At 38.9% G+C, this 15,865-nt stretch overlaps 1 protein-coding gene across 27 annotated transcripts in view; it reads right to left on the bottom strand.

Moving 5' to 3' along the window:
• CCDC138 (coiled-coil domain containing 138) overlaps positions 1-15,865 on the bottom strand; it is a 139,073-nt gene that overhangs the window by 69,297 nt on the left and 53,911 nt on the right. For 25 of the 27 annotated variants that reach the window (XM_065526783.1, XM_045368862.3, XM_074011230.1 and 22 more), the window contains 2 exons: positions 10,804-10,996; positions 604-780 (listed from right to left, as the gene is read on the bottom strand). The exons of the other annotated variants lie outside the window; for them this stretch is intronic. In XM_065526783.1, the coding sequence (XP_065382855.1) occupies positions 604-780; positions 10,804-10,996 (370 nt within the window). The remainder of the gene's footprint in view (positions 1-603; positions 781-10,803; positions 10,997-15,865) is intronic. 27 annotated transcript variants of the gene reach the window in all.

The following is a 15,865-nucleotide window of genomic DNA, read 5'->3' as shown; positions in this document are numbered from 1 at the left end:
TTTGGGACAGAAGAAGAAAATAAACCTGGAAAACCTAGTTACAGTGCTTCGGCAGAATAAGCCTTATGTCTAGAGTCAGAGATCTGGCTTTAAGTCTCAGTTCTACTTGTGTTTAGCTGGGGAGTCCCTGGAGAACTTACCTAATTTTTTAGTGATATTATTAATGACTCAATTAAATAGCATCAAAAATATTCTTAAGCATTTAAAAATGCAATAGTCTGGGCGTGGTGGCTCATGCCTGTAATCCTGGCACTTTGGGAGGCCGAGGCTGGCGGATTCTGAGGTCAGAAGATAGAGACCATCCTGGCCAACATGGTGAAACCCCATTTCTACTAAAAATACAAAAATTAGCTGGGCGTGGTGGCGTGTGCCTGTAATTCCAGCTACTCAGGAGGCTGAGGCAGGAGAATTGCTTGAACCAGGGAGTTGGAGGTTGCAGTGAGCTGAGATTGTGCCACTGCACTCCAACGTGGTGACAAAGCGAGACTCTGTCTCAAAAGAAAAAAAGCAATAGTATCTGATATGTGGAGTTATACATGCAGACAAGATGAAGACAGAAAAATCATCCTGCTTTCTTTACACATATAGAACTTAAAAACTTACTAGATTCCACCGTCATCTGTAGCAAACTGTCAATAACATTAGACAGTAGTCCTTTACTGGATATTCTTAGATGACTTAATATTACTGGAACAGCTTGATACTCCAAAAACAAGGTTTTTCCTTCTTCTGTCTTCAAGTCCAAACAAAGAGAATCGAATGCCTGAGCCAGGTAATCAGCTGGAAAATAGTTATGTACAATCAACTGCAGTTTTGCTAGTTTAGGTGGCAATCAGAAACAGAATGTAAAAAAAGCAATGTCGTTACTTTAACTTAAAAGAGAAACAAAAATCAAATAAGAGATCACAGTCTAAATTTAGATTCTAACCAATTTGTCAGAACTGGAAGGGGGAAGGAGAGAGGAGACACTATGACAGGGTAAATTTCATTTAGAATTTTCATGTTTTAACACCAAAATAACAACTAAGCCGCATTTTTTAATACTAAGGAAGAAAAACAATGCTTATTAGTATCACACATGTTTATTTTCCATATTTGATACTACTAAATGCTTCCAAAAACTTAGTATTTCTATCTCTATAAAAGCTTTCTAAGACTATGTTTTTTGTTGCTGCTTCCTAAATGTTTACCTACTTCAAAATGTAATTTATACAAACACGCTAAATGAATTTTAAATAAGGATTTCTGTCTCCTAGTAAAGCTGAAACAAAAGACCAAAGATAATTTCAAGAAGATGAAATACGCTCTGGTGTGTCACTTTTCATGACACATCTGCCATTAAAAATGGCAGCAAGATTTTAACCAGGCCAGCGCTGTGACGAATCCTGAATCAGAATCCCTGAAACCTTCTTAAAGATGTCCCACAGATGACTGAGAAACCTGCAATGCCAGGACTGGGAAGCACTAATTTAACCAGAATCAATGCAAATGTAGTAGTAAGATAGTTGCATCATTACACTTCAGTACACTACACAACCCAAGTCCCTACGCTTACAACAGTCTTACCTTGTGCTTTTAACGTACAATAATCAAGTTTTCTAAAACTCACCTTTCAAAATGCTATTCAGAGGAATAAAAAAACTGCTCATGCTATCCAAGTAAAAATTTTTACACTGAGATTTCTGTTTAAAGGAGAAGACTCAAGAGCACCATGAAATACTGAAAGTACAACAGAATCACCGTATTAAAATGTACTCTTTTGTAGCTTCATGTTGCATTTCTTTTTTGCTGTTTCAGCTTACATAATAAATAATTTAAAACCCTGGTTATTAAGAATGAGAAGTTTAGAATAACTTATGTGAAGTGAGAATACATATGAAACTATTTTGAGAAATTAAGATCTGTGCCTCTGGATCAATTATACTGAACTCCATTTTTACCGCTGGTAGAATTTAGTTCAAGGAACACTAACAGTACTGTACTTAATTTTGTTTAAAAAAAAGTTGTAAATAAATGAGTATTAAGTTAAACAAAGTTGCTACATTCTGTTCAGACTTGCCTTATTTAGAAACATCCTTTTTTTTTTTTTTTTTTAGCAACACCACAGGTAGAAGAGTATACACAGATGAAGCCTGAACGCAACTCTTTAGAGGAACAAAAGTTTTATCACAGTGCCACCTACTGTATTTGACACAAATTATTCTTAGTATATAATCTGACAAGATTAAACAGGTTAAATACTATAACAGTTTTTAAAAATGCGCTGACTACTATATGGTATTAAGTTTGCAAACTTTAAAAAATTGCCCTTCAGGATTAGAAAAACTGTATTTGGTTACTTTGTCACAAGTGACCTTATCTTTTAGGGATAAATCAAAATTATGTCCTCATTTTAATTCTGTCTTCATTTTAATTTATTGAGTATTTCAGATTTTCTAAAAAGACCAATTTAACTTCTAAAAGAGTATTTTTAAAATTTTAGTTATCAATTATATCAAAGTTGATTTTTTATAAATGTTGTATTATTGAGTCTTTTAACAGTGTCCTGGCAATCAAATGTAACCTTTTTACTCCCTAACAAAAGTCAAACTTCAAACTATTGATCTTAATCAGTATGAAATAGGGTTTTCCATTATTTTGTTTATATGGCAAATTTTAAAATGATTAGAAAGTCTTTTGCAGAAACTCCCATCGAAAGGTGAACTCTACTGCGCACCCTTTGAATCTGGGCTAACCTCGTGACTTAACCAATAAAATGTAGCAGAAATGATGCTGTGTGAATTAGGAGCCTGAGGCTCAGCTAGATACTCTTCACCTATAAACAAGCCCCTGGAGAGAGGCCAACAAAGAACAGCAGAACCTAGCCCAGCCCAGCCAAATATCCAGCTGAGCTGAGCCCAAATTACCAACCCAAAGAACTGTGAGCTGGTGAATAAAATGGTGGTTGAGCTAAGTCACTAAGTGTCTGGCAGTTAATTAGGCAGGAATAGACAGACAACTAATGTAGTCTAACAGACCTCAATTCTGGTCTCAAGTAAAACCAACTCTTAAAAGTTTTATAATAAGTGATAATGTCTACTGATAACAACAGTAGCTAGTTTAAGACTTTATGCCAGACTTGCTAAACCTTTACATCAATTCTCTCATTAAAAAATAATTGTAGTGGAAATAGTAAAACAAACAAAAAAGACCTTCCAAATATCACACAGCTAGTAGTGAAGTGAAGATTCAAACCTTAGTTGTCTGACTATAGAGTTGAAGGAACTACTACATTATACTGGCTTCCTACCAAATCAAACCTTCCTATTAACTGAGAACAGCAACAATTCCCTACATTTCTCTAGACCTAAAGCATAAGTTTACAATTTAAAAATACATAAATCTGCTTTAAGAGCCAAGTGCCAAGTAGAACAGACAAATGTCCTAGTCCTAATGTACACATTTTAAATATATATATTTATATATATAATATATTGCATATTTTATATGCAATTATTTTATATGCAAAATCATTTTATATGCAAAATTATTTTATATGCAAATTATTTTATATGCAAATAGAAGACAGTTGGCTGGGGATGGCTCGTGCCTGTAACTCCACTGCTTTGAGGGGCCAAGGTGGGAATATAGCTTCAGCCCAGGAGTTTGAGACCAGCTTGGGCAACACGGCAAGAGCTCATCTCTACAAAAAATAAAAAATTAGTTGGGCATCGTAGTGCACGACTGTAGTCCCAGTTACTTGGAAGCCTGAGGCAAGAGGACTGCTTGAGCCCAGGAGTTCAAGGTTGTGGTGAGCTATGATTGCACCACTGCATTACAGCCTGAGTGACAGAGTGAGACCTCATCTCTCAAAAAAAAAAAAAAAAAGAAGAAGAAAGCTATCAGTAAACCAAATAATTCTATCAAGTAAAATTCCTACAACTTCTTTTAACAATTTCTAGATTACAATGGTACAAATATATTGAAGGTTTTATTAATTAAAATATGCATAGATTTCTATATCTCCATACTTATCATTGTTAATGACATATAATATTGCACCATGCTCATGATGCTATGGTTAAGGGCCCAATATTTCTAGAAAATCTGGGTCAATTATATTAGACTGACCCTGTTTGCTCTTCCATAAAAATGACATCACCACCTACGTCATAGTTATTGCAGGGAATAAATTTGAAACAATCAAGTATAATGACTAAAACAATGCCAGCAAGGTCCAAGAACTTGGCTGATGTTCATTTTCTTCACTATTCCGATTGTGGGTCTACCAGCTATTTATCTTTTCTCATTATTACAAACAGCATATTAACACCTTTGAACATTTTTACCTTTGCAATTATTTCTTGCAATAGATCTCATGAAAAGTTATGATGTATTTTGGTGATGTTTGTGAGCAAAGTGCACTTCAAAAATATTTTTGATACAAACAAAATTGTGCCTATATCCTCTCAGTGACACATTATATTTGATCATTTTACTTCTGTAATGGTTACGTTATATATATATATTTTTTAGTTCAGGGGTACATGTGCAGGTTTGTTACATAGGTAAACTTGTGTCATGGGGGTTTGTTGTACAGATTATTTCATTATCCAGGTATTAAGCCTAGTACCCATTAGTTATTTTTCCTGATCCTGCCCCTCCTCCCACCCTCTTATAGGCCCCAGTGTGTGCTGTTCCCCTCTTGTGTATCCATGTGTTCTCATCATTTAGCTCCCACTTATAAATGAGAACATGTGCTATTTGATTTTCTGTTCCTGCATTAGTCTGCTAAGGATAATGGCCTCCAGCTCCATCCACGTCCCTGCAAAGGACATGATCTCATTCTTTTTGATGGCTGCATAGTATTCCATAGTGTATATGTACCACATTTTCTTTATCCAGGTTATCTTCGATGGGCATTTGGGTTGATTCCATGACTTTGCTATTGTGAATAGTGCTGCAATGAACCTAACGCATGCATGTGTCCCTATAATAGAACAATTTCTATTCCTTTGGGTATATACCCAGTAATGGGATTGCTAGGTTGAATGGCATTCGTCTTTAGGTCTTTGAGGAATTCCCACACTGTCTTCCACAATGGCTGAACTAATTTACACTCTCACCAACAGTGTATAAGTGTTCCTTTCTTTCCATAAAGAAGAGTTACATCTTACAGTTAAATTTTATTTCAGAGATTGAGCATAATAACATACTGATTAAGTGTGCAAGCTAAACGTTTTTATGCCTCAATTTCCTCATTTGTAAAATTACAACAATAATATTGACATCCATGAACTGTTGTAAGGATTAAATGAGTTAATATATATAAAGTGCTCGGCCTATAACATAGTAAGTGCTATACAGGTGTTTGTTATTTCTTTGGTTATCTCAGGAAGTGCACGTTCTTACGTAGTCATAAAATAGGCTTCAGAAGGTAGGCTTCAGCAATTGAGAGAGGCTAAATTAGGCTCTGTCAAATGCAGATTGTATCGCTTTGGCACAATTATCTACCTTTGTAAACCTCATCACTAATATGAGGATAACAATCTTCAGAGATAAGGTATAAAGAGCTTAGCATCTGTAGTGTGATGATATATACATAAGTTTTCCTCTCGTTAGTCTTTTGTTATCATGTTGGGTGTGTGAGGCCTCAGGGGAAGGTCTCTGACCTTCTCCTGCCCTCCTTTCACCTGGCCCAAGCCAGGACTCTAATCTTTCCTGGATTTTCTGATTGTGGGTCTTAAGACCCTCCCCAGTGAGAGTCCTGCCCTATATCCTGGGGGACAGAATTGTGATGTCAGGAAGTCTCCATAAAAACCCAAGAGAAAGGCCGGGCATGGCGGCTCACGCCTGTAATCTCAGCACTTTGGGATGCCGAGGTGGGTGGATCACCTGAGTTCAGGAGTTCAACACCAGCCTGGCCGACATGGTGGAACCCTGTCTCTACTAAAAAGACAAAAATCAGCTGGGCATGGTGGCAGGCACCCATAAGCCCAGCTACTCAGGAGGCTGAGGCAGCAGAATTGCTTGAACCTGGGAGGCAGAGGTTGCAGTGAGCCGAGATTACGCCATTGCACTCCAGCCTGGGCAACAAGAGCAAAACTCCGTCTCAAAAACAAACAAACAACAAAAAAGAAAACACTCAAGAGAAATGGGTTCAGAGAGCTTCCAGATGGCTGGACACATGGAGGTTCCTGGAGCATGGTGCCCCAGAGAGGGCGCAGAGGCTCCACACCCCTTCCCCTATACCTTGCCCTCTCTCTTCATCCACATCATTTGCAATATCCTTTATAATAAACTGGTTAAGTGTTTCCCTGAGTTCTATGAGCTATTCCAGCAAATTAAACCCAAAGAGGGGGTTGTGGAAACCCCAATTTGAAGCCAGTTGGTCAGAAGTTCCAGAGGGCCAGACTTGCAACTGGTGTGGCATGAGGCAGCCTTGGAGACTGAGCACCCAACTTGTGGGATCTGACACTATCTCCAGGTGGATCGTGTCAGAAGTGAATTGGAGCAGCTTTGTGTCTGCTGCTTGGTGTGTGGGGAAAAACCTCCAAACGTTTTGTCACAGAAGTCTTCTTCTGTGTGGATGATTATTGTCATGTGAGAGTAGAGAAAAAAACACAGTTATAGAGTTTTCCCTAGACAGCACTGTGGTGTCAAAACTCACCAAGTGGCCGGGCGCAGTGGCTCACGCCTATAATCCCGGCACTTTGGGAGGCTGAGGCAGGTGGACCACAAGGTCAGGAGTTCAAGATCAGCCTGGCCAACATGGTGAAACCCCGTGTCTACTAAAGATACAAAAAATTAGCCGGGCGTGGTGGCGCATGCCTGTAATCCCAGCTACTCAGGAGGCTGAGGCAGGAGAATCGCTTGAACCTGGGAGGTGGAGGTTGCAGTGAGCCAAGATCATGCCATTGCACTCCAGCCTGGGTGACAGGGCGAGACTCTGTCTCAAAAAAAAAAAAAAACTTACCAAGTATTATGTATGCTGATTCTTATATGAACAGTCTATTCAATAAAACCAGGTATCATCTTTATAGATCTATATATATCTGGATTAAGCAGCTAATATTATGTGTATTATTCAATGCATCTACCTATTACCAATGTGTATTATCCAGTGCATCTGCCTATTACCAATACATTTGCCTACTTTATATTTTCTACTAAATTTATCAAATTTGAAACTGATGTTCCTATTTTATAAATAGGAAACATCTTCTTACTAGAGTTAGGTAAGTCTACTCTTATGATTTAAGAGTTTTTCTTATGTTTAAATTTTTAGTTCTCCCATAATTTTTTTCAGTATATTTATATTTAATGATAAAGGATAAATAGCTGTATCATGACAGCGTCCGACAGTGGTTCTGAGCACCATCTGGCTCTGACATTTCTTCCTAGTTCTGGCATGTGCTGGGATTTGGCCAGGACAAAGGCCCCTTTTACACCTGTATTCACTGGCCGGTGCATCCTGTTGAACCCTCCTAGCCCCAAGTCTTGTGTGCAGGCACACCCTACCCGCCTGCAGCTGCTGGAGAGAAGACCTGCAGTTAGAAAGTGCTCTTCTCCCTGAGATTCATCAGCATTCAGGCTTCTTTCTTGATGGCAGCAGCTTGTACCTTGGCCCCAGGTAGTAGATGAACACTGGAACCCCACAGGTTTGGGCCTAGGCTGGGAGCGGCCAGACTATAAGGAAAGGGAGAACTCTTGTATCTCTTCCTTGTTCCACAGTGTTTAGTGTCAGATTTTTTTTTTCTTTTTCATTTTTGAGGCTTATGAGGCTGAGGAGCCTGCAGCAAAGGGCATCTATTAGGCAAGAACCTTGTGAGAAAGAATCGGTCATAACAAGTGTGGAGGGAAACTAGACAGTGAAGCCAGGAAGACGTGTCAGGGCCTGTCTGTGGTCTAGGGAGCGGTGATGAAGTCACTGAAAAGGTCACGGAGAGTCACCACAGGAGGCAGTAGTCCTGAAATCTGGTGGCCAGGGTGTGGAGGAAAGGGGTGGCACACAGGTATCTAGAGGAGGCTAAGGAGAAGGGAATAGGAGTGACCATGAGCTCAGTTGGACATGCTCCTTGGATTTCTATGTTTACAGTTTTTACCATATTTGGAAAATTTGGAGTCATTATGTCTTGAAATAGTTTTTTTTTTTTTTTTTTTTTTTTTGAGACGGAGTCTTGCTCTGTCACCCAGGCTGGAGTGCAGTGGCCGGATCTCAGCTCACTGCAAGCTCCGCCGCCCGGGTTTACGCCATTCTCCTGCCTCAGCCTCCCGAGTAGCTGGGACTACAGGCGCCCACCACCTCGCCCGGCTATTTTTTTGTATTTTTTAGTAGAGACAGGGTTTCACCGTGTTAGCCGGGATCGTCTCTCGATCTCCTGACCTCGTGATCCGCCCATCTCGGCCTCCCAAAGTGCTGGGATTACAGGCTTGAGCCACCGCGCCCGGCCTGAAATAGTTTTTGTGTCCCCTCTTCACAGACTCTAAGTACATAATATTAGAATATATGATTTTGCCTCAAAACTCACTGATGTTCTGTTTTCTCTTTTGTAGATTTTTTTTTTCTCTGTGTGATTCATTTCGGACAGTTTCTACTGCTACATATTCCAGTTCACTAGTCTTTTGTCTGAAATGTCTAATTCTCTCCAGTGCATTTTTAAATTTCAGGCATTGGGATTTTCATCTCTAGAAATCTGATTGATGTCTTTTTATCCTGTATCTCCCAAGTATCCCCTCACCAGGCTCATATTTTCCTTTACCTTCTTGAACACAGGAATATAGTGATAATAACTCTAGTAAAGTCTTGTCTACTAATTCTATCATCTGTGTCATGATATGATTTGACATGATTCTATGTTCTTAAAAAAATGACTTGCACAGGGAAGCAACGTCATTAATTCAATAAATAATATGAAGTGCCAATTTTGATTCATTTCTGCACTTCCTATTCCCATTGTCCTATTTTGATTAAATAAATTATTACTCATTTTGTATCATTACATATTAGGATTCTTTTGAAGTCGGCTAAAGCCTCTGCCCCAGTGTTGCTGTTTTACTTGTTTTAAATCATCGCATTTGTTGCAAAGTTTTCCACATAAATTTCCCTATCACTTCCGCAACTTATGCAAACTATATTAGAATTTTAACTGGTATTATACACTAAGCCATGTGGGACATCTTATTCTTAAAATACTTCATCTTCACAGGCAAGAAGAATAAAAGTTCTTTATTTCTGACATTGAACTTCAGCAATAATCTTCATCAACCTATTCATTCATGCATTATTTATGCATATTCTTATGCGCCATTATATTTCTTTGAAAGCCCTCGATTAATATAGTCTCCACAAATAAATGGTTTTCTCTACTCCTTCCCAATATTCATACTTCATTGTTTCATAGCTCATTACAGATGTCCAAAACTGCTGCACGCAAGTGGTGACAGAGAGCACCTAATTCCCTTCTATTTCACATAAGTATCCCTTATTGTATTTTTGCTTTTTAGCATATTATCAGAAATGAACATTATATGTTATTAAATGATATACTAATGTATGTTGATATATTATTTCAAACATTTTAGTTAAATGATAAATGATTAATAATTTTCCTTATATTAAATTGGCTTCAAATTCTTGATACTAATCTTATTTGATCTTTGGTGAATACATGCTTTAATGTGTGGCTATGGTCTGTCAGCTAAAATTCTTATTTAGAATCTATTTACCTGTGCGTATGTAAGTGTGTGTGTAATTTTTTTTTAATTCGGAGATAGGCCTGTGGTGAGCTTTATTTTGAGCTAATCCCTGCTTCTCGTAAGTCACCTTTCACACACTTACCACCTACTCTATTGTAATTTTGAGAACCATAACCATAAGGAGGCAAAATAATTAAGAAAGCAGTTATATGGTGTTTTACTTTTTCACCGATTCCATACCATCGGGAGAAACTAAATAAACCATACTTCAAAGAAAGAAGTCAAATTAAATTACTGTCATTGCCCATTAATAAAAACAACAATCTGAGTCATATAATTTAACAAACAGGAAAGACAAAAAGATGATATATTTATTGCCTGACTACACTGGCATAACTCACTTTAACAAAAAATTACCACATTTAATAATATAACCTGTTATAGCTAAATATTAAACACGTATTAATTAGGGCCAACTCTGAAGGATTTCTAATTCATCCATTTCCTTATTCACTATTATATATGAAGCACTACGCTAGGTGCAGGGTCATTATAAACAAGTTTTTTCTTCAGGAAACTTACAAGCTAGTGCAAGCACTGAAAAACATTTTCTGTAAAGGGCCAGATGACAATATTATAGGTTTTGGGGTCCATACAGTCTCTGCTGCCAGCTACTCAACTCTGTCACTGTAGGGCAAAGAGTCACAGACAATATACAACACATGAGCATGGTTGTGGGAGAAAACTTCATTTACAACACACAGGTGGTAGGCCAGATTTTGCCCATGGACTAGTTTGCCAACCCATTCGCTAGTGGAAAATAATAAACTAACTAGCAATTTCAATTTGATGTGACAAATACAAACAAATGTAGGCAAAAGCTGTTATGGGAATATGACCGAAGACAGTCAAGGCCTCTTGGGAGGCGGCAACAATTCAACTAAAGACTTCAATTTCTGAAATTCAGCAAATACAAGTAGCTTTTTATAACGTGTAACCATTATGAAACAACTCAAAACCTCATTCTGAAAATGTACCACATATGTGATTATAAAAGAATTGCTTTAATATATGATATTCTCTACTGTTTCTCAAAATTAACCATAAGTACACTTCAAAGCTTACCTTGAGTGACTGTTTTGAGAACAATTAAGGTTGATAAAAATCTCAATGGCAAATTGGAGCTCTTAAAGAAAGCAGCTGTCTTTGGTTTATTCTCCACAGAATGCTGTGGTGAACTATCCTGAATTCCTTTAGTTACCACTCCTTTAAAAATGTCTTCACCCAGTCTCCTCAATGTTGATGTCATAGTCGAGTGCTGTTAAAAATATGTACAATCTTAGTATATTTATTCACATTCAGAATATATCTTCTTTTTTTTTTTTGAGACACAGTCTTGCTCTGTCATCCAGGTTGGAGTGCGGTGGTGCAATCATGGCTCACTGCAGCCTCAAACTCCTGGGCTCAAGCAATCCTCCTACCTCAGCCTCCCAAGAAGCTGGGACTATAGGCACTCACTACCACACCCAGGTTTTTTGGGGTTTTTTGGTAGGGATGGGTCTAAGTTGCTGAGGCTGGTCTTGAACTCTTGGGCTCAAGTGATCCTCCTACCTTGGCCTCCCAAAATGCTGGGATTACAGGATCATGAGCCACTGCGCCTGGCCAATAACTATTTCAAATATTAAATCAAATATATGTATTAAAAGTAAGTGAATCTGTGGCTAATATAAAGTTGGAAATATGCAAAATTGGAAAGTGATCATTTTATCAACTTAAAAATTATTTAAAAGTATGACTGTACATTTTTCTAAAATGTGTAAGAACATAAGATCATGCTATATTTCTGACACAGAGAACTATCAAGGGAACAGAGGTGGACTACCTGCATTCTCGGTTGCTGATTGCTCCACCATCAATGAAAACCAGCTTATCTTTCTGTGTTCGCTTATGAAATGATTATCTAGACCCTCAGTTCCCCTCAGCTCGCTCTGACTACAAAAGTCACAGTGACTCCAAAAACTTTCAGCAATTTCAAAACAGTAAAATATTGGGTTAGAATCATGGATAATTCTCATGGAGAATAAAACAAAAACAAAATGGGCAAAACAGAAATATTAGCAAGAAACTACTCCTAAAATAATATATGATCTAATGGTATTTGATATATCTATTAAGAATCAAATGAGGCCAGGCACGGTGGCTCACGCCTGTAATCCCAACACTTTGGGAGGCTGAGGCAGGTGGATCATGAGTTCAGGAGATCAAGACCATCCTGGCTAACACAGTGAAATCTCATCTCTACTAAAAATATAAAAACTTAGCCAGGCGTCGTGGCAGGCGCCTGTAATCCCAGCTACTCGGGAGACTGAGGAGGAGAATGGCGTGAACCCGGGAGGCGGAGCTTGCAGTGAGCCAAGATTGCGCCACTGCACTCCAGCCTGGGTGATAAAGTGAGACTGCATCTCAAAAAAAAAAAAAAAAAAAGAATCAAATGAAAGGAAAGCATTTCAAACTGTTGCAGATCAGAATGCTTAACCCAGATTTAGTAACAACTTAAAATTTCCTTTATTATGACCCAATTCTCCAATCTCATGTGACTGAGTTTTATAGCAGTTTCCCCTATCTGCATGGAAATTTGTGACCAAATGGTTTCTAACTCAGTGTTGATCCTGCAATGTGGGTAAGTTTTGGCTTTTAAATTTCTGCATCTAAAATTAAAAACAAATCTATTGAGGTTTTGCCAGTGTCAAAGGCCAAATGGTTGAGTGGTGAGACACACAAGCAGTGCAATCTAATTTACATACACTGTCAATACAATTTTATTAGAAAAAATAATACATAGGTGTTTTTAAACCTTTGTGTAAAAAATAGAAAAAAATGTTCAAAACTCTACTTACACTAAGTGTGTTAAAATGACAGGATTAAGGTAAACTTTTTTTGTTTTTAAAATTATCTCTAATGCTTACTACTACACTTTCATAATGAAAAAATAAACTTGAAAAAAATATGTGGGCTGGGCTCAGTGGCTCACGCCTGTAATTCCAGCACTTTGGGAGGCCAAGGCGGGCAGATCACAAGGTCAGGAGATCAAGACCATCCTGGTCAACATGGTGAAACCCCACCTCTACTAAAAGTACAAAAATTAACTGGGCTTGGTGGCGCGCACCTCTAATCCCAGCTATTCAGGAGGGTGAGGCAGCAAAATCGCTTGAACCTGGGAGTCGGAGGTTGAAGTGAGCCAAGATCGCGCCACTGCTCTCCAGCCTGGGCGACACAGCAAGACTCTGTCTCAAAAAAAAAAAAAAAGAAAAAAGAAAAAGAAATACAGGAAAAAAAAATGTGGATAGTATTTGCCTTTAATTGAAGGAAAAGTGAAAAAAAATCCAAAACTAGCACTCTGGGTTGTTGCTGAAGCTTCACCTAAGTTATGCTAAAACTTTTGCTGAAACAAATCTAGACCCAAAATGTCTAGTTTTCAATTTAAAATCACCCATCATTCCAAGGACGAGAAAGATTTCAAACTAAATGAAGAAAAGTCAATCAACAGCTGCCAACACCAACAGGACAGAATGTTAGAATTGTCTGACAAAGATTCTAAAGTAGCCATGAGAAAAGGAGCACGTGCATACGCTTTTAGAAAATCTCATCGAAGACACAGAAAGCCTTACCAAAGAAGAAATAGAAAAACAACCAAGTGAATATTTCAGAACTGGAAATACAATAACCGTCTCCATAACAGAATGGAGAGGATGGAGGAAAGAATAACTGGAAAATAAAACAACAGAAAACACCCAACCTGAACAACTGTAAACGACCTGGAAAAATAACAACAACAACAACAACCACCACCAGAACTTCGGGGAATAACAACATCTAAAATCATGTCATTAGAGTCCCAGGAAAGGAAAAATCAGGTAGGGCTGAAAAAGTACTTGAAGAAACTGGGGGCTGTGGCTCATGGTTGTACTCTCGGCACTTTGGGAGGGCAAGATGGAAGATCACTTGAGCCTAGGAGTTCAAGACCAGCCTGGGCAACATAGGGAGATCCTATCTCTAACAAAGCAAAAAAACTAGCCAGGTAAGGTAGTACATGCCTGTAGTTCCAGCTTGAGCCCAGGAGGGTGAGGCTCACTGCACTCCAGCCTGGGCAACAGAGCAAGACCCTGTCTCAAAAAACAAAACAAAACAAAAAACACATACACATGCACACAGAACATGAAATTGAAGAAACAATGACTGAAAACTTCCTGGACTTGGCAAAAAACGTGCCCAGAGACTGAAGAAACTAAGCAAACACCAAACAGGCTAAAATAAAGAGATCAACACCAAGACCCATCATAGTCAAACATAAAAACTAAAGACAAATGTGTGTGAGAGAAATGACACCTTACATCTATGGGGAAAATAACTCAAATGACAGTAGATTTCTTATCAGAAACCATGGAGGGCAGAAAGAATTTGCACATTTTTTAAGTACTGAAAGTAAAGAACTGTCACCCTGGAATCTGATACCCAGTGAAAATATCCTTCAGGAATTGAAAAGAAATCAAAATATGTTAAGAAAAACTAAGAGAATGTGTCATCAGCAAACCTACTCTAGGCCAGGTGCGGTGGGTCATGCCTGTAATCCCAGCACTTTGGGAGGCTGCAGCAGGTGGATCACTTGAGGTCAGGAGTTCGAGACCAGCCTGGCCAACATGGCGAACTCCATCTCTACTAAAAATACAAAAAGTAGATGGGCATGGTGGTGGGCACCTGTAATCCCAGCTACTTGGAAGGGTGAGGCAGAAGCATCGTTTGAACCCAGGAGACGGAGGTTGCAGTGAGCTGAGATCATACCACTGCATCTAGCCTGGGCAGCAGAGCAACACCCTGTCTCAAAAGAAAAAAAAAAAACTACTCTAAAGAACTGATAAAGAAGTCCTCTAAACAGACAGGATATAATGAAAGAGGGAACTGTGGCATATCTGGAAGGAGAGAAGAACAAAGTAAGCAAAAATATGGGTAAATACAACAAACTTTCCTTCTCTTCTTGAGTTTTATAAATTATGTTTGATGCTTGAAGCAAAAATGACAACATTCTCTAATGTGGTTCTAAGCGTATATAGAAAAGGTTAAGGGATAAAAAGGGAAGTAAAGTTTCTGTATTTTATTCAAACCGGTAAACTGACAATAGCAATAGACTGAATAAGTTATACATAATGTTGTAGTGAACGTTTATAATTTTATGTTGCCCTGGCATTCATTTTAAATATAAGTTGAACTTTTTCACACTAGAAGCAGGGATCAGTCACTTTTAACATGGTTTCCAGTTCTAAATCCCCATCCCCATCCCCAGTTCCTAAATGTGTTTGATCCAGATATCTGCCTTAGACAACTCCTCTCTGATGACCACTTCCCTGTGGGATAGCTAAATGCAGTCCGCACAACTTGTCTCACAGACCCTCACACCTCACTACAGACTGTGTGAATATGCCACAGTGACTACCTCCTAGAACTCATGCCTGCTTGCTTTAAACTCAACAAACAAAACACCCTGTGAAAAACCTGTATGGGTAACATCCTGGAATCCAATAAGGGCACTTGTCCACAGGTCCCTTTCTCTCTCACTCGCTCTCTCTCCCTGCCTGTGCTTCCTGACTTCCAAATATGTGGACTCCAGGTTTGCCATGTAACTCCCAGGACCTAAAAGTAATGAATTCTTGGCCGGGCACGGTGGCTCACGCCTGTAATCCCAGCACTTTGGGAGGCCAAGATGGGTGGATCACGAGGTCAGGAGATGGAGACCATCCTGGCTAACACGGTGAAACCCCGTCTCTACTAAAAATACAAAAAAAAAAAATTAGCTGGGCGTGGTGGCAGGTGCCTGTGGTCTCAGCTACATGGGAGGCTGAGGCAGGAGAATGGTGTGAACCCGGGAGGCGGAGCTTGCAGTGAGCTGAGATCCGGCCACTGCACTCCAGCCTGGGTGACACAGCGAGACTCCATCTCAAAAAATAAATAAATAAATAAATAAATAAATAAATAAATAAATAAATGCTTTATTGCAGCCAGATGGGTTGGCTCATGGCTGTAATTCCAACAATTTGGGAGGCCAAGGCAGGAGGATCACTTGAGGCCAAGAGTTAGAGACCAGCCTGGGCAACAAAGCAAGACACTGCCTCTACCAAAAAAAAAACAAAAAAAC

Source organism: Macaca fascicularis, chromosome 13, assembly GCF_037993035.2.
Source record: "Macaca fascicularis isolate 582-1 chromosome 13, T2T-MFA8v1.1".
Taxonomy (NCBI): Eukaryota; Metazoa; Chordata; class Mammalia; order Primates; family Cercopithecidae; genus Macaca; species Macaca fascicularis.
This window is presented reverse-complemented; position numbering and strand designations above follow the sequence as displayed.